The 18,503-nt window shown below is 46.6% G+C and overlaps 1 protein-coding gene across 1 annotated transcript in view; it reads left to right on the top strand.

Annotated features, from left to right (window-relative positions):
• The window catches only part of GDAP1L1 (ganglioside induced differentiation associated protein 1 like 1), a 75,139-nt gene extending 56,850 nt beyond the window's left edge, over nucleotides 1–18,289 (top strand). Inside the window, exon 6 of the mRNA XM_082272977.1 lies at nucleotides 17,013–18,289. Within this exon, the coding sequence (XP_082129103.1) occupies nucleotides 17,013–17,356 (344 nt within the window). The 3' untranslated portion in view covers nucleotides 17,357–18,289. The remainder of the gene's footprint in view (nucleotides 1–17,012) is intronic.
• The last annotated feature ends 214 nt before the right edge of the window (nucleotides 18,290–18,503 follow it).

Below are 18,503 nucleotides of genomic sequence, written 5' to 3'. Positions count from 1 at the left end.
AGAGGGTGCAGTCCAAGCATCAGGCCTGGGGGTTTAAATGTGCCACATATACTAACAAAGGAAATTATTTTCACACTTCCAAACCATGTAAAAGGTAACAATTATAATTTTATTGGGTTTATGTTGACAATAGGGAATGTAAGAATAAAATGTGGTATAGCAATCATAAATACATATCATTACATTACAAAAAGCCCCAAAGTGTCCGGGCTACATAGATAGAATGAAGAGCTGGAACTACGCGTTTCGCATGAGATGCTTCCTCAGGTTCCAGCAAGGTAGAAATAACAATATGTTCTATATACTTTTATTAGCGTTGGTTCTTACTGAATATATAGATCTCAATCAGCTGACTGAAGATCTATCCTTCCACATAGCGTTAGAGTGGGGGGGGGGGGGGAAGGAAAAGGAGAGGGGCAAGTTTTGGAAAAAACGGAAATAACAAGGATGTTTCATTAAAAACCCAATGAAGCTGGGATGAAGTATAACGGATAGATATATATATATATATCAGGGTATAGATGAATTACCCAAGGAAATAGTGAATATAGTATATTTAAAAGATATAATAAATCACCAGGATATAGACATGGAAGAATATGACCATATCTCTCAATAGCGCTGTATGGGGATGCTTATGACTAAGAAGTCAATTGTAGACATCCAATCTGGTTCCATCAGCGTTCAATGAGAGAGTATGTCCATCGTAGAGTATAAAGGTTTGTAGGTAAGTATAGTCCCGTATGTTACGCTCCTTGTTATTTCCGTTTTTTCCAAAACTTGCCCCTCTCCTTTTCCTTCCCCCCCCCCCCCCCCCACTCTAATGCTATGTGGAAGGATAGATCTTCAGTCAGCTGATTGAGATCTATATATTCAGTAAGAACCAACGCTAATAAAAGTATATAGAACATATTGTTATTTCTACCTTGCTGGAACCTGAGGAAGCATCTCATGCGAAACGCGTAGTTCCAGCTCTTCATTCTATCTATGTAGCCCGGACACTCTGGGGCTTTTTGTAATGTAATGATATGTATTTATGATTGCTGTACCACATTTTATTCTTACATTCCCTATTGTTGTCAACATAAACCCAATAAAATTATAATTGTTACCTTTTACATGGTTTGGAAGTGTGAAAATAATTTCCTTTGTTAGTATATGTGGCACATTTAAACCCCCAGGCCTGATGCTTGGACTGCACCCTCTCTGTGTGTAGACCAGCACATGCCTCCACTCCCTACATACAATTTTTGTTCTTTTTGGGGGAGGTGCCAATAGACGATTATTTAAATAACCACTGTGTCCCCCACCACAATTCCTTCCGACTTCTCTAAAACCTCTCCCATCCTCTGGAACTTTCTACCTCAATCTGTCCGGCTATCTCCTCTTGTATTTTATTGTACTGCACTGTCTCCCTTTTATATTGTAAAGCGCTGTGTAAACTGTTAGCGCTATATAAATCCTGTATGATAATAATGACATTAATAATAGTATATCTTCCCCTATGAGTCTTTACAGCAGGGACTTATTCCTTATAAAAACATGTGGATACAAGGTTTCAGATTCTTAAAATGAGCTTTGTCTGCTGTGTTGTCTCATTAGCTAAACTAGTGGTGCTCTAGGAATCCTTTGTTACTTATCTAATGTTTATTTCTATAGCAAAGACTATATATACTGCAAAAAACCTTGTTTCCAACTGTTTGATAAGGGATAAGTCACTGCTGTGAAGACTCATCATTTAAGTGTGTGTGTGTGTACAGTATACATCTTGTACAGATCGTAATGATTTGTATCTTTCCGCCTTAACATCAAATACCAGGAGCACAAATTAAATGTATTACATAGCACTAAGGCTATTTTAATTAGGGAAACTGGAATGAACGGGGAAAAGAAAGCAGTTGGTTTAATTTCCTGTTCTTTCTCAAATGCTGCATCAATGAGATAATGTGATCCAATATACAATTGCAATATTACTGTATATATTAAATGATTAGTCCACTCGAAACTGACAGATAATGATTGGCTCAAACATATCATACTAGCTCTGCATCTAAATGAAGCTAAAAAAAGATTCCTTCCTTTCCTGAATCAGCTTTTCACATTAAGGCTCTATTCACAAAGCTAACACACCGGGAAAAAGATTCCCATATAAAAAAAATGACAGTTATTTACAGTTCTATAATGGGTTCAATGAGATTAAAAATGCAGTCAAATGGCTGAAGTAAAGATCATTATACAAGGATTTGTAAAATGAGTCTGTTGTTGCAATGATTTTAGCAAATGTTCCTGCAGATCCAACCTGCTTCTGTTCTCTAGATTCCAAAATGGGCCATACTGTGATACTCCCAGTGCACTAAACCTAAAGACATAGCAAGAGATGCTATGCCTATCCTCTGTGTATCTATGTAGCAGTTATATACAGTATGTTATAATGTATTAATGCTGTTATGTTTTTGATAGCAGTTTTTTTTTTTTTTTTGGGTAAGCTACTAATGATTTTAATGACTTAACCTGCAAAGAGATATTTTGTCAATGTTTTTTTTTTTTTTTTTTTTTACAACACTGAGACTGGTCAAGTGGTTAGTGAAGGCAGACCCTGCCACTTAGCTGTCAGTCTGGGAAGCAGCACCAGCAAGGCCTGCACCAATACCCACAGATCAGAAGCAGGTAAAGATGAGCCACTTCAAACAAAATCAAAGAAATTTCTAAGCTCAACTTACCAGCCAGCCTGCAACCAACCAAATTGCCCTGTCTAACAGTTAGGTTAAAACAGGGTTAGGGCTTTAAGATCAGGTCGGCCTGTCAGTTTTCAGGGGTACCTGATTGGATGCTCCATTCACCCCTATGGGGCAGCGGATGTCAGTGGTGACATGTCCGACACCCACTGCTATCTGATCCAATCCTGTCCATGAAATCCAGATGAAAATGGACAGGCAGTTTGTTTTCATCCGATCTCCCCATAGAGGAGAGGGGTTCTGACAGGTCCATCTCAGCACAGTGAGTGGAGATGGGCCTGTCATGCGCCTGCTCAGCGGAGATCATTGGATCGATCCCCCAGCGGAGTCCACTGGGCGGAATGCCCATGTGAAAGGACAGGACCCATCAAGGCACCCTATTTTCTGTAGTCCTAACTTTAAAATTTGTGAGCCTCCACAATAGAAGCACATGCATTATAATTGATAGGTAGAGGGCAGGTGGGCCTGGAGGGAGTCCACCCTTACCTAAAAGCACAGGGGCACACTGGCCACCCAGCACATATCACTATGGCAGAAAAGGTGTCCAGTGCGTTGCCACGTCCTGCCTGCATGCACTACAGCTGTGGCTGCATGGTATTTCTCTGGGCAAGTTTCCTGGCGATAATAATAATGCACCATTGTCTGCAGAATGTGTGTTAAAAATTGCGACTTGTAGTCTTCATGAGAAGCCTTTGTGATAGTGTGATACAGGGGCCGAACTGGGAGACATGCTGATCAAGGACCTTCATGGCAGAATCACCAGGTAATACTGTTTTAAAAAACCTTTGATTCAAAAAATATTGAAGACAACTATTGAAATGACATTAACATGTTAACTAGCGATAGACCGATATGTTTTTTTCAGGGGCGATACCGATACCAATATTTTGGTCACAACGTATCGGTAACGGCCGTTATGGCCTGATATTTTGTACATTTAAAGTTTTGAAAAATAAAGACAATTTTTGACACAAATCTGGTACTGAAAATTTTAATTTTTGTTTAATGCTTAATGGCTGGCTTGCTGGCACCCTGTGGTAGGTGACTGGCTGGCTGGCACCCTGTGGTGGGTGGCTGGCACCGGGCTGCTGTGGGTGGGTGTATGGATGTGATACACTCCCGCGAGACTAGTCCTGACTCCAGACGAGGCTGTCCAAGGCAAGGAAGGCGGCCTAAGAAGGCAGAATGACGTCACAAAAATATCTGCAATATCGGCCAGTTCCGGGGCCGATAAGCACTTTTCCCGATATATCGGCCTTGCCGATAATCGGTCTATCCCTAATGTTAACGTCTCCAAAGGGTTTTCATGACTGGGTTTACATTTACAGTACTTTACGTATATAGAAGTGTGCAAAGGGTTTAGCTGCTGGTGGACCGAGTTCTACCTTGCCTTCCTATATCTCCGAGTGAAGAGCTGTGAGGCTTCCTCTCCTTAATTTCAGCTTTAAGAATTGTGTCTTCTCACTCCTTATGCTGCATTCTCTGTCAGGTATAAAAATGAGAAGTGAGATGTGGAGGCAGTCTGATAATGGCGGTGACATGAGTCAAGAATAGGCTATGATACATTTATACATATATTTATATATAGGCTATGATACATTACATTTATACAGCGGAAGGCAAAGCCGCTTATCAGACAGCACTTGTATCAGCACGCTAGTCTCTCTCTCTCTCCCTCCATATACATATATCTGCTTTGCTTTCACCTTCCACTTTTTCTTTACTGCTTACACAGGGAATTAATAATTGATGTGACCTTTACCGAGTCCCATTAGGATCCAATCTCACATCTCCAATGCATTTTATTGTAATTAGCATAACGAGTACCCCTCTCTTTCCATCCTAGCAGTCTTCACTCTGCTGTTTTTAATAATGTGGAGGCTGCACTCAAATTAATGGGTCAGGCAGCCCAATAATAATGTCAGGTATGGGTTAACTGATGTCAATTAAAGCACCCGCATACTCACCCACCCAGTAGATGAGATCTCTCAGCCCACCTTCTGTGGTTATTATAAGGATAGTTGACCTACTTTTAGGTTTTTCATTTATTTAAAGGATAACTTTTGTTAGGTCAGGAAGTCACGGGTGCCTACAGAAACATTGAACTGCTGCTAGATTCATCACAAAGTATGCTGTCAGCAAGCCAGGGAAGATAGATACGATGAATGGGTAAATAATTGGAAGATGTGGTAGAAAATGGGCACAGAAGGAACAATCAGTCATGTGCTAGCTCAATGAGAGATCCTCAGGGGCCAAAAGAAAGCAATTGTGTTGAACCGCTGAGTGGCAGAGTGCAGGGCATATCAGAAATAGAAGATTAGAAGTGGCTTCTCCAGCATGGGATGCAGAGGTTTGCTGGGGCACTGAGAACATGAGGATTTGTAAACGACTTTCTAGAATGAGAAATACCTTCACTTTCGAAAGAGTATTACGCTGGGTAGATTTACGTTTGCATAGAAAACCTTCACCAGAACATTCTTTATTGCCATCATTAGGTCAACAAATTTTATTCGGAAACTCCTAAATTTCATATAGACCTGCTATTTAAATGAAATCCCAGACGTATGTATATAAACAGGTTTCATTACAATAGGTCCAATTTTTCCTGTACTTAAACCACATTCACAGTTAAAGCTTTGTTTGTTCAAAAATGTTCATCCTGTTCTTTTGAATGTTCTCATTAGTATGTTAAAAAATAAACGTCGATTTGACCCCACTAGCCATTAGAAAATTGAATGTTCCAAAATAGATTTTTTTATAAAATGAGATTCTATTCATGTGTATCCAGCATTAGTTGAAGACTATATCCTGGGGCACCAAGAAGATTTGCAGATGTGACTTGTGCCTTTTTCTTTCCCTCTGCATTAGGGCCTCTCATTACGTAGCCATAGTAAATATTGGTTTTCTTTTCATTCCGCCGGTCTGTTGGCTGTGCTGTATTATATAGAGTAGCTACTCTCAACCAGTGTTTCTTCAGACAATGCGAGGGGTTCCTTAAAGGATAAGTTCACTTTTTTAAAAAAATAATAAATGCACATTTTTTTGCAGGTAAAAAAATGTATATTTATTATTTTTGGTTGCAGGAGCCTTGAAAGCATTTCACTAGCAATCAGTACATTGCTTATGCCATGCAGGTCTACTGCACACTGTCAGTGTATGGGCTTACCTGTACATCCCGCATGGGTAAGCCAATACTCCCTGACAGGAACACTCAATGAACTACCACGGCACTCAATAGTGCCGTGGTAGTTCATTGGAAACTACAAGCCGACGGACGCTAAGGATGTTGAAGCTTGTAGTTCAGACGCACGGCCGCGTTGTTTTTCAAACAGTGGCAGCAGTACGGGGAACTTCTCCCCGTACTGCTGCCACAGGGAGGGCAGTGGGCGCCAGCTTCAGCACTGGGAACTTGTTACTTGTTCCACGCTAAAATCGGGTGAAACTTGTAACATGTTCCCAAAGGAGAACTTATACTTTAGCCACTTAAGTACCGCCCCATGCAGATATACTGTGGCAGGGCGGCCCTGCTGCGCGATCCAATGTAGCAAAGCCCCCATATCAGGGACCCCCTCGTATCCCGGCTCAAGAGGATCAGATTGTCTAGAGACTGTGGGTTCTTGCCCCACTTGGCAAGAATCTCTCTTTGCAGAGGTCTCGAGTGGAACTGTGCAAATGGAATCGCCTCGAAGGTAGACACCATCGGGCACAGCACCCGCATGCAAGTCCTGAAAGATGACCAACTGCTGGACAACAGGAGCCAAGTTGCATCCTTCAGCTTTTGGAGTTTTTTTTCCCTGGAAGAAACACCCTGGCTGAAGCCAAGTCCAGAGTCAGACCCAGATAGTCCAACTTGGTGGAGGGAACCAGAGCAGATTTTTGGAAGTTCATTTTCCAACCAAACTCCTGCAGAGACCGTACAGTAATTTCCAGGTTGTCCTTTAGAGCAGTTGAAGACCCCTGCTCACAGAAGAAGAGCGTCAAGGTACTCAGTACCGCAATCCCCCACTGCTGCTACAATGCCAATGCTGGGGCCAACACTTTTGTGAATACCCGAGGAGCAGAGGCGAGACCAAAGGGCAATACCATAAACTGATAATGCTCCTCGCCCATGGCAAAGCGGAAGAAACGCTAATGACCGACATATAGGAATATTAAGGTAAGCATCCTTTCATGTGAGGATGCCACTACCGCACGAATGGACTCCATTCGGAACTTCTGTACCCGCACAAAGCAGTTAAAAGCCCTGAGGTCCAAGATTGGACATACCTTGCCTTCCTTCCTGGGAACTGTAAACCAAGATTGGACATACCTTGCCTTCCTTCCTGGGAACTGTAAACCAAGATTGGACATACCTTGCCTTCCTTCCTGGGAACTGTAAACCACTTTGACTAGAAACCTTGAAAACTTTCCAATTTTGGAACCGGAACAATCACCCCTCGTAGTAGAAAGTCTTGCACCGCCCGGAAGAGACCCTGCAGGCGGTCTGGGGACAAATACAGGTTGGAAGGAAAGAACCTCACTGGATGATAAGACCGAAACTCGATCTAGTAGCTGGACCAAACAAGCTTGTGGACTTCTGTCTTAAATCAGGGAGGTCCATGGGTCCGGAAAGAAGCAAAGATGTCCCCCCACCTAAGACATTGGTGGGGGGTGCCCCTTCAGGCAGAAGAGGGCTTGTCTGCAGGTCTGGAAGAACCCACTCCTGGCTTACCTGACCAGGTCCTCTTGGAACCTGCGGAGGAGGTCCTGACAGACTTAGATCCTTTGTCTTGAGATTCTGAGAGACTAAAAGGCCACATAAGAGCCAAGAAAAAAAAAAAAGGACCCACGTCTGCAAAGAGACTCCTTGCCCCGGCAGCCTGTGGAGGAAGAGTACTCTTCTTCCACAGGGAGCCATATCCAGAGAGGCAGCACAGATAAACTGCAACCCTTGGACCAACTGGTCCGCCAGCTCCGCAAGGGCAGGGGGAAGCTGTTCTCCCTGCAGATCCTGGCACAAAATCTTGCCCACTCTGTTAAAGTCCGGGACACCAATGCTATGGTGAACCAGGTACTAAGGACCGAACTAGCCACAGTAAACATGTGGTGGACCAAAGTCTCAGCTCTCCTGTCAAAGGAGACAGAGACTTCTCCACTGGATTAGAGTGGATTTAATCAGCCTGGAACCTGAGAATTCCACAGATGGGAATGTCCACTTTTTTAATAGGGACTCCTCAAAGGGATACCGTCTAGCAAAATGCTTAGGCAATTTTGTCAAAATAGGCGGGAAAAGGGAATACCTTTGCCGCTTTTGGGGGGCTGTGGGTAACAGAGGGGACCAGCGCCTTCAACGCAGCAGCAGCTGCATCCTCCATTTTTAAAGTTGCCTGCACCCATACAATCAGTGCATCCATCAGTGCCATTTCATGTGCGGCTGCAGTAGAAAAGGAATCATCCTTACTAACAGAGCACTCGAAGTGCGTGGGCGCAGACCCAGTAGGGTCGCTACATACTAAGCTCATCCCGAAACATAACAATCAAGGGAGACTACAGACTGCAATCCGGCAAAGGGACGCCAGCCACGGGTCCACAAATGGACCACCTATGAGACCCCACAAAAGACAAGGGGGTGCCTTAAGAGCCCACCATAGACATAATAGAACATAGCCCACCTTAAAGGTGGGCCACTGGCCGTGACGCTGACACGCAGGCAGGGTGCCCCCGCTCACACAATAATAGCGGCAAGACTGTCACTAAAAATGAAGCGCCCCCACGGCATCAAGCTGACCATATGACCCAACAGGCCGCAAGCTGCAAATAACACGGGTCCTTAGTCTGGCAGATGCCCAAGGGTGGAGTTGGGGGCTTCAGCTAGGCCCACTGAGGCCACCCCCCCAATGGCAGCACCCAACTCAGCCGCATGGCCTAGTAGGTCGCAGCCTAAATTTTGAGGGAGCCCTGCTACCAGGACGCAATCCCCAGCGGATCCAACTACCCAGAGCAGCGGAGGGGAAGGCAGCTGTCCACACGGGAGGCAGTGGCTGCAGCCATCCTCACAGGGGCTGCCTCACATAGGTTTTGCCGAGTAGGCCGCAAAGCTGCAGCCTAAATTTTAGGCTGGATCCGGCCGTATGAGACACATACCCGCGGATGGTAAAACATCTGCTCCCCCAGCCCAACAACTGCCGCAGAGAGCCCCAAGTACCTCCCTGCCCTAGTCAGCAACCCCTAGGATGGCAGGGAACCCTGCTCAACCCCCCCCCCCCCCAGGAAAAACCTGGTCAGCAGCTTGGTCAGCATCAGCAGCTCGGCCAGCAGCCCAGTCAGCAGCAACTACAGCCATCCCCCCATAGAAGCATGTGGCAAAGCCAGCTCACAACTGCACCCGAGTAGAGGGGGGCGGTGGGTTGGGCCAAAAGACCCACAGTGACCGTTTAGAGGCTGGGGGGAAGGGAGGGGAACCCAGGGGTCTGACTGTCCCAGGGAGGGGCCCACGTCCACCCCAAAAGACCACCAGGGGAGAGGGGGACACTACTTACCACACCATGAAACCAGGTCTGCACCGCTCTAGGCAGACCAACACACCATCGAAATGGGGGTGCTGCGGGCCAAGAGGCACACTGTGACTTAGGCCAGGACAAGGTCGTACACACCCTCGTGAGACGTTTAACTCGCAGGCCAGCCCCCGTCCAGTAGGGCTATGTGGTGCCCTAACTAGCGCGGAGCTGAGGCCTGCGCACGCTCACTGGCCGGACTGGGGAGACCTTAAGGATCTAGAATATCCAGTCCGTCACCCAGTCCAGCAGTTGATTGTAGTTCTCACAGGAACAGAAAATAATAAGAGGAAAAAATTCCATTTAAAAAGGAAAAAAATGCTAGGACCAGAGATCCCAGCAAGGAACTAGGTCCTTACTAGGCAGAAAAAAACTGAATGCCTATAGCAGAGTATGGGAGTATATCACCTGAGACTGCCCCAAAGCCGTGGTAAAGCTTTATCCTGCCTAGAGTCCTACTCCTGTCGGGGGCAGCATAACCCAATAGTTAAGAAGATTCTGGAGCTGTGTCTGTCAATGAACAAAAGAGAAAAAAGGACTTAAATTTTATTTGAGTACAGCGTCACATGTCCGCACATTTGTCAATTAAAGGAACACAGTGCCGTATCACAAAAAATGGCCTGGTCACTAAGGGGGTAAAACTTTCCGGGGATGAAGTGGTTAAGCTGTGGCTGATTCACCTCCATTTGAGGGTGCCTGCTTTATTACCGGGCTAATGTAACTTGACAAAGGCAAGAGCATAACACCAATGAACTTTGTAGCTGTCTGTAAGGGTGGCATTTTGGCCACCACTGTAAGGACTGCTGCCTTCCTACTGACATTTGATGCGAGGAGCACTTTTCCCATTAAGCTCCAATGCTTTAGTTTAAGTGTTCCCCGAGATCTAAAACCAAAGTTCCTTTGCAGTAAAATGGTTGAGCAAGGCTGATATAGAGAGACACGTGCTAGAACTTCAAAATCCTACTTTTTTGAGTAACATACATGTACAATCCAACAAGGAATTCAATCCCAAATGGTCAGTGGGGCACACCTGGGAAACCCAGAGCAGAGATCTTGTTGGCAGGGTTACAATACGTTCGCTCCGTCATCTAAACAGATCCAATATACCACTTTGGGTGGAGAGGTCCTTCAGTGATAGTAAGAGAAGGTACATTCTGTGTGGTTCCCTCTGCTGGTCATTTTACCTTATTCTACCCAGTGTAACAGACATTACAGAATTGTAACCTATTCGGCAGATTTGTCCTTGTCAGACCTATCTATTACTCCTCCTTTCTATTTATATCTCACATTCTCTCCTTGCTTTGTTATTATTTTGCAATCTCATCTTTCCCCTGTCATCCACACACAGCAAAACTGCAGAATGTGTTCATGTAAAGTAGCAACTGTTCTGTAGGAGAATTTATATTCATAAAGATATCTATTCTCTGGTGACATTTCTGAGGCTAGTGGCATTTCAGCCATCCAGGAAGGACAGGGGAACTGCAGAGGGCATTTATAAAGCTTGCATTGGCTTAATTTCCAACTGTTATTTCCAGGGAGAGGCCCAGGATTTGAAGAGCTGTCTACATGTAATATTGAAATTCATCACTCACACTAATGTCCTTGGTCCTATCAATATTCAGTCTCACACTTTTTTCTCTCTTTAAAATGCTGTACCACTACATGTTATACTTTTTTTATTGCTAAAAAATGCCTTAAATACCCTATTATCTCAGCGGAAATGCCTCTTTCTGCTCTCACACTGCAATGGTATACGCTGGCAGAGCTGAGTAACAGCCTCAGCACACAATTGAATTGTAGAGAAGAGCGGGGGGCGTGCCTGAACAATTATATTTAGACACCCTCAAAACTGCTGTAACAGCAAAGTAGAGATAAGTCTACTTCACACTTGTGTCTCTAAGACAAGAAGTGAAGGGAAACTGCTAAAAAAAAAACGGAATTTTTGTAAAATCTTACCGTAAAATTCCTTTCTCTGAGTCCTCCGACAGTCGCCGCCCACTCATACAGTCTTCACCAATAGGGTATTGACTTCCTCTCCGCAGGAGTAGCTAGGAATAAGACTTCTTAAGAACAAAGCATTTACATAGTCACACCCATGGGCGCTGTCCCACTGGTCCAATACCCCCCTGCAACAGCCATCCCAACTCAGTTTGGTAGCAAGCAGTTAAGTGTATAAGTGGAGATAACTGAGTGGAGATTTTGGCTCTGAGGAAGAGGGTCCTCCCTCGAAACGCGTAAGCCACATCAGGTTTTGAGGACGCCATCATGCTATCCAGCAGTAGAGAAGTGTCCTGGAAGCGAGCGGTGCCCATTTCCTATATGCTTGTTCATATGCTACGTTTGTGAGTATATTGTACGCTACCCTTCTTTGATTTTAATAAACTTTTAAGTGGTAATGCACAAGGTCGGTGCGCCCTTCTCTTGTTGTTTTCTTGTAGTGTCTTTTGGATACCCTTGGTCCTGAGGGAGGGGGGCAGCAAGACCACTTCATTTGTGTCATAAAACCGCCTAGAAGATTCACCTTCCCGCATACCACTCGAGCGCAGGAGAGATATTGTTGTTTTTTTGGCTCAGATAATCGGCCTGCCAATTCTCTACACCCAGAATGTGAGCTGCCGATATCGCCGGGACATGAGTCTCGGCCCAAGACAGAATACTGGTCACCTCCTGGGCCGCCCGGGCACTCCTGGTGCCCCCTTGGTGGTTGATGTAAGCCACCGCAGTGGCATTGTCTGTCTGCACCCGTACAGGACGGCCCTGAAGACGATCCGACCAGTGGAGCAGGCACAGCCTGATCGCTCTCAATTCCAAAATGTTTATCGGAAGGGAGGATTCTTCCTCCAACCAAGTGCCCTGGGCAGATAGGACTCCACCCCAGCCCGACAGGCTGGCATCTGTGGTCATCACCGTCCACAGAATCGGCCGGAAGGATTTCCCTTCCGACACAGCCGGGGACTGAAGCCACCACAAGAGATCCATTCTGGTTTGGCGACTCCAAGGACTGAGGTAGTCTGTCCCACCTGGCCAGGATCTCCGCTTGAAGAGATCGCGTGTGAAACTGTGCAAATGGTATCGCCTCGAAGGCTGACACCATCAACCCCAGGGACCGCATACAGGTCCTGAGTGACAAGGAGTCGTTGTCCACGAGGTACCTGACCTCAGACTGCAGGGTCTGGAGCTTGTCCTCCGGTAAGAACACCTTTGCTTGAGCAGAGTCCAGAACCATTCCCAAATACGGGAGACGAACCGAAGGAGACAAGGTCGACTTCTGAACGTTGATGGTCCAACCGAACTCCTGGAGCATCTGGACCGCAATGGACAGATCGCGCAACAGGCTCTGACTGGCACTCGATCTTAACAGGAGATCGTCCAGATATCCCAAGACCGCAATGCCCTGTGCCCGCAACAGGCCCAGAACAGGCGCCAACACTTTGGTAAAGACCCTTGGTGCCGAAGGGAGACCAAAAGGTAACGCCACAAACTGATAATGATCCTCCGCGATAGCGAACCGGAGGTACCTCTGATGACCCTCGAAAATGGGGACGTGTAGATTATTCCTTCAGGTCGATAGAGGCCAGGAATTCTCCTGGACTCAGGGAGGCCACCACCGAGCGGAGTGATTCCATGCGGAACTTTCGAACACGCACGAAGCGGTTCAGAGCTTTTAAGTCCAGAATCGGACGTACTTTGCCCTCCTTTCTGGGCACAGTGAACAGATTCGAGTAAAACCCCCGAAACCTGTCCCAATGAGGCACCGGGACGATCACCCCCTGAGCGAGGAGATCCTGTACCGCTTGATGCAGGTCTTGTAACCGCCCTGGGGTCAAATGAAGATTTGAGGGAAAGAATCTGATCGAATGATTTCCTGAACCCACCTGTTCGGAACTCGGAGCAGCCAAGGTTGGAGGAAACCGCGCAAACGTCCCCCCACCCCTGAAATGGGTGAGAGCGCCCCTTCAGGCAGAGGCGGACTGAGCCGCCGCACCAGCTTGGCCGGATTTTTGTTTGCCGGCCCAGGGCTTTCTCTGGCCACCCTGGCCCTTGAAGAGTTTTCCCTTGTACTGTGCCTTGAAGGCACGAAACGACCCCTGATTAGGTTTAAGGGCGGGACCCTGCTTGCCGCGGAAAAACTTGCCCTTAGGATTCTGGGGCAGCAGAGTGCTCTTGCACCCAGTGACTCCTTTAACCAATTCATCCAGGGAGTCCCCAAAAAGGCGAGACCCCGCATAGGGAATATCAGCCACCGTCTTTCTGGATTTCTGGTCAGCCGACCAGCTTTTCAACCATATCAGGCAACGGTTAAGCACCACGACACTGGACAGGCGCGCAGCCAATGGGGCCTCATTTAAGGCCGCATCGCACAAATACATGACCCCTTGATAAATCTGGTCCATCTCCACAGTAGTGAGGGGGGCAGAATCAGCCACGAGTGTGCGTCTAAGCACCTTGGTCCATTCCGCCACAGCCTGAGCCGCCATGACAGAGGCGAAAATAGGTTTTAGCATGGAACCCGCCACCACGTAGGCATGGCGGGCAAGAGATTCCAGCCTCCTATCCGTAGGATCCCTAAATACCGGGGAATCTTCAGTGGGAACCAGAGTAGCCTTGTTCAATCTGGCTACAGTGTGATCCACTTGAGGAGCCACACACCAGCGTGAAACCGTAGTAGACGCAAAAGGGTAGAGAAGTTGAAACCTTTTAGGCACCGTGAAGGTGTGTTTTAAAATGCGCCATTGCTCATTCACTGTGTGATGAAACTCAGCGGGGCAAGGAAAAATCTGCGCCGTCTTGCGGGTCCTGTGTGTACCAAAAGAGGACACAATGCCCGGAGGATTGGGCTCATCCTCTAAATGTAGTGTTTCTTTAATGGCAAGAATCAGCGCATCCATAGCTGCGCATTCCTCGGGCGTCCCAGGGGGGGATTCATCCACCCCTGTAACCTCTGCCTCCCCCTCAGACTCTTGCGGGTCCTGAGAAGAGCGAGACCCTGAGAGAGGCACGCTACCTACAGCAAACATGTCACATTCAGAATCAGAAGATAAAGAAATCCTAGGCCTTTTTCTAGCAGCACGTTCAGTCATCAGCACATCCATTTTGGACATCAAAGTCGCCACTACAGCAGCCAAATTAGTCTGGGTAGAGGATTCAGAGGAACTTGAATCCCCCACCAAAGCTGGAGGGAATTTGCTGTCCTGGGATTCCATTGCAAAAAAGTTTTTTTTTTGTAAGGTACTGGCCCTCTAAGCGCGCCGTGGACCCCGCAGCACACCGCTACAATGACTGTGGAACACAGACCCCCGCAGGGACAAACAAAGCCAGGAAGATTGCACAAGGGAGGAAAAGAAAGACAGCAGAACAGAGCCCCACAAGTGTGTTACCACCGCAGTCGGTCGCTCCTGAGTGAAGGAAGGAAGTGATGTCACCGCCAGAGACTGAACTGAGGCTGCAGGCTAAGGAAACATGGATGCCTATTGAAAGTAATGGGAAACTTCGGTAAAATGGCCGCCAACATGTGCTCGGAATGATCGTTTGCCACACACAAGATGGCGCCGCAAGGCGCCAAAATACACTACGTACCATGCTGTATAAGCGCCCATAGTGAAGCCAGACATGCTGCCCACACCTAAAATGGCGGACCGTCGGTTTTTAACCCTGCAGCGGTCGCCGCACGTGTCTGTACCTCCAAGCACCCTAAAGTGATACAGGAGAGGGACCCCCAAAAATCCACACAGCGCTGGCTGTGAGAGAAAAAACCCCCGCAGGGACTGCGATCAGGGAGCCCAAAAACGCACAGACAGAGGACACCACAGACACACAGGACTGCAGACCCCAGACAGAGGCCCCACACAGAATTGTACTTACCTGTACTCCATAGCGTGGGGTGCCTCATATCAACGGGAAACCACCCGCCCTCAGATGGCAGGGGAGTGCCTTCAGCCAGAAAACGCAAGACACCAGCAGTACACGGACGAACCGTGAATGTGTCCGGTGAGGTAGCCACCTCACAGGCTGCATCCCTGAGGACAGGGATGGGTCGTTTGCGAGGCCAGGGTGAACACATAGCCTGCTAAATGCTCGATGGCGGGCTGGGATTCCATCTGATCCTCTGTCCCGGAGCACCAGGGCGACCAGTCCGATTCCCAGCTCCGCAAACGCCGTCTTCATCCGAAGATCCGACTAACTAAAGCTGACAAAATAAAACAGCTAGTAATGCAAAGAAAATATGACATTTGCAGAAAATAAAATCATAAAATAGAAGAAGAAGGCTGAGACTGTAGCCCCAGCACAGGGAAGCCTATCTACTCCTGAACTAGGCAGAAGACAAACTGAGTTGGGATGGCTATTGCAGGGGGGTATTGGACCAGTGGGACAGCCCCCATGGGTGTGACTATGTAAATGATTTGTTCTTAACAAGTCTTATGCCTAGCTACTCCTGCGGAGAGGAAGTCAATACCCATTGGTGAAGACTGTATGAGTGGGCGGCGACTGTCGGAGGACGTAAGAGAAACAAACTTTTACACCAGTGGTCTCTAAACTCTGGCCCAGGGGCCAGATGCAGCCCTTTGCTTGCTTTTATCAGGCCCTTGAGGCATTATTTTCTCAGTCAGCAACAGTGGGGCATAGTTCCTGCCACTGACAATGACATTGGGGCACTAATTCTCCCACCAACACCAGTGATGGGGCACTACTCCTCCAATTGACACCAATGATGCTGCACTATTCCTCCCACTGATACCAATGATGGGGCACTATTCCCCCCCACTGATACCAATGATGGGGCACTATTCCCCCCCCTTATAGCAATGATGGGGCACTATTCCCCCCACTGATACCAAAGATGGGGGACTATTCCCCCCACTAATACCAATGATAGGGCACTATTCATCCCATTGATACCAATGATGGGGCACTATTCATCCCATTGATACCAATGATGGGGCACTATTCCTCCCATTGATAACAATGATGGGGCACTATTCCTCCCTTTGATTGGGCAATATTCCTCCCATTAATATCAATGATGGGGCATTATTACTCCCCCCTAATACCAATCATGGGGCATTGTGTTCCCCCTTTGACGCCAGAACATTTTCAATTCTCACTGACTACAAAGCGGGCCCCCCTAAAGTTTGAAGGACAGTCAACTGACCACCTTTGTTTAGAAAGTTTGGAGACCCCTGTCTTACAACATATATATACTTTAACACAATTCATCAATTCAAAAGGCATTAGGTGAAGTGGTTTATGAGAGAAGAGAGGTGATGATATTGATTGGATGTCTTGGCATGAAAAATTAAACTGATGGTTACAAATATGTATCCAACCCGTTTTAGGATCATAAGACACCCCATTCAAAAGGTCTTGGTATGCATTGATGAAAGTGGAGATTAGACTCAAGCTGATCAGTGGAGCAGACGAAACTGATAATATAGTGTATGCACATTCCAGAGCAGCTAGTTTAGCAAGATGGAAGTGTTTGGGGCTTCTTATATTGATGCAACCCCTGGGTGCAGTGCCAACTGGGCAAGAGGTCCTAGAGCAGACTAACTGGCTAGATTTCCAAATAGCCTGGAAAAAACTTGGCAGTCTTCAGGCAAAGCTAATGTCTACAGTGTAGAGGTTAAGTCTTGACTAACCGAATAATGTCTGCTTCCCTCCATAATTCATAAGGGAATATCCATTCTGAAAGAGATGATTACAAACAATGAATGCACATTAAAGCCATGTATTTATTTTTTTGCAGGCCGGAAGTGTGAGCTTTGGCTTTGTGGAAACACATTCACCTTGGCCGACATACTTTTGGGAGCCACATTACATCGACTCAAGTTCCTTGGACTTTCTAAAAAACACTGGGAAGACGGGAGTAGACCAAACTTACAGTCCTACTTTGAAAGGATACAGAAGCGCTATGCATTCCGGAGAGTGCTTGGAGACATCCACACCACCCTGCTGTCCGCTGTCTTACCCAACGCCTTCCGACTGGTGAAGCGAAAACCGCCGTCTTTCTTTGGAGCATCTTTCCTCATGGGCTCGCTGGGAGGAATGGGATATTTTGCCTACTGGTATTTGAAGAAGAAGTACATCTGAAGACCGGAGGGTCATCTGTGCTATGTGCTAATATTAAGCCTAGTAAGAAAAACCCCAACAAATTGTCACCACAAAACAAGTATCCTTAATGCTAATGTAAACATTCCATTATAGAACACTTAGACCTTATATTGCAACAAAATACTGTTTGCAAATGTCTTTTGTAGGATCAAGCAAAAAAAGTCTAGACTGTTGCAAACTTCCTAAACTGCTGTATTTACCCCACAAGTTCTGATTTGCTGTGTTAGTCTGACTGTTTCCTGTGCTTGCTGGCGGCAGTCATTTTGTGACATGAGACTGTTTTGTATCTAGGCCTTCCAGCCCTAGTGCTGTTTTTAATTGATGCAAGACTTCACCTCAGTTTCTTAGACTTATCTTGTAAAAGGTAGATGACAGGCCTGGGGATAGGATGGATATTAGGCTAAAGTACTGTTGCCAACCTCTACATTTGTAATAGTTGGTTACAGGCCCCTAGTCCAGCTGAAGGTGTGAATGCTGCTGCCTAACTAACTAGCCAACAACTATTAGTGTTAGATTGTAGTGCAAAGCTCCCCTTGGCCAATGCAGGGTCAGTTATAAGTACTGTAGCCTACGCCACTAAGGTTAGGTTGCAGTAATATAGCCTAGGCCAAGGCCACTAGTGTTAGGTTATAGTGATATAGTCTGGGCCACCAGTGTTAGGTTGTAGTAGTATAGCCTAGGTCACCAGTATTATGTTGTAGTTATATATCATAGGCCACCAGTGTTAGGTTGTAGTAATATTTCATAGGCCACCAGTGTTAGGTTGTAGTAATATATCATAAGCCACCAGTGTTAGGTTGTAGTATGCTCCACTTGGCTCATGCAGGGTCCGTTATCAATACTATAGCCTAGGCCACTAGTGTTAGGTTGTAGTAATATAGCCTAGGCCACTAATGTTAAGTTGTAGTATGCCCCCCCGACCTGTGCAGAGTCAAATAGCGGTACCATAGCCAAAGCCACTTACGTTAGTTTGGAGCACCCCCCCCCCCTCCCCTCGGGATATGCAGGTTCAGTTAGTAGTACTTTAGCTTAGACCACAAGTGTAAAGTTGCAGTATGATCCTCTTGACCCGTGCAGGGTTAGGCGGTAGCGTTCTTCACATTGTCTATACAGGGTCAGTTAGTGG

The sequence above is a fragment of the Pelophylax lessonae genome (assembly GCF_965119305.1).
Source record: "Pelophylax lessonae genome assembly, chromosome: 11".
NCBI classification, from domain to species: Eukaryota; Metazoa; Chordata; class Amphibia; order Anura; family Ranidae; genus Pelophylax; species Pelophylax lessonae.
Note: the sequence above shows the minus strand (reverse complement) of the source record. Positions and strands in the feature narration are given on the sequence as shown.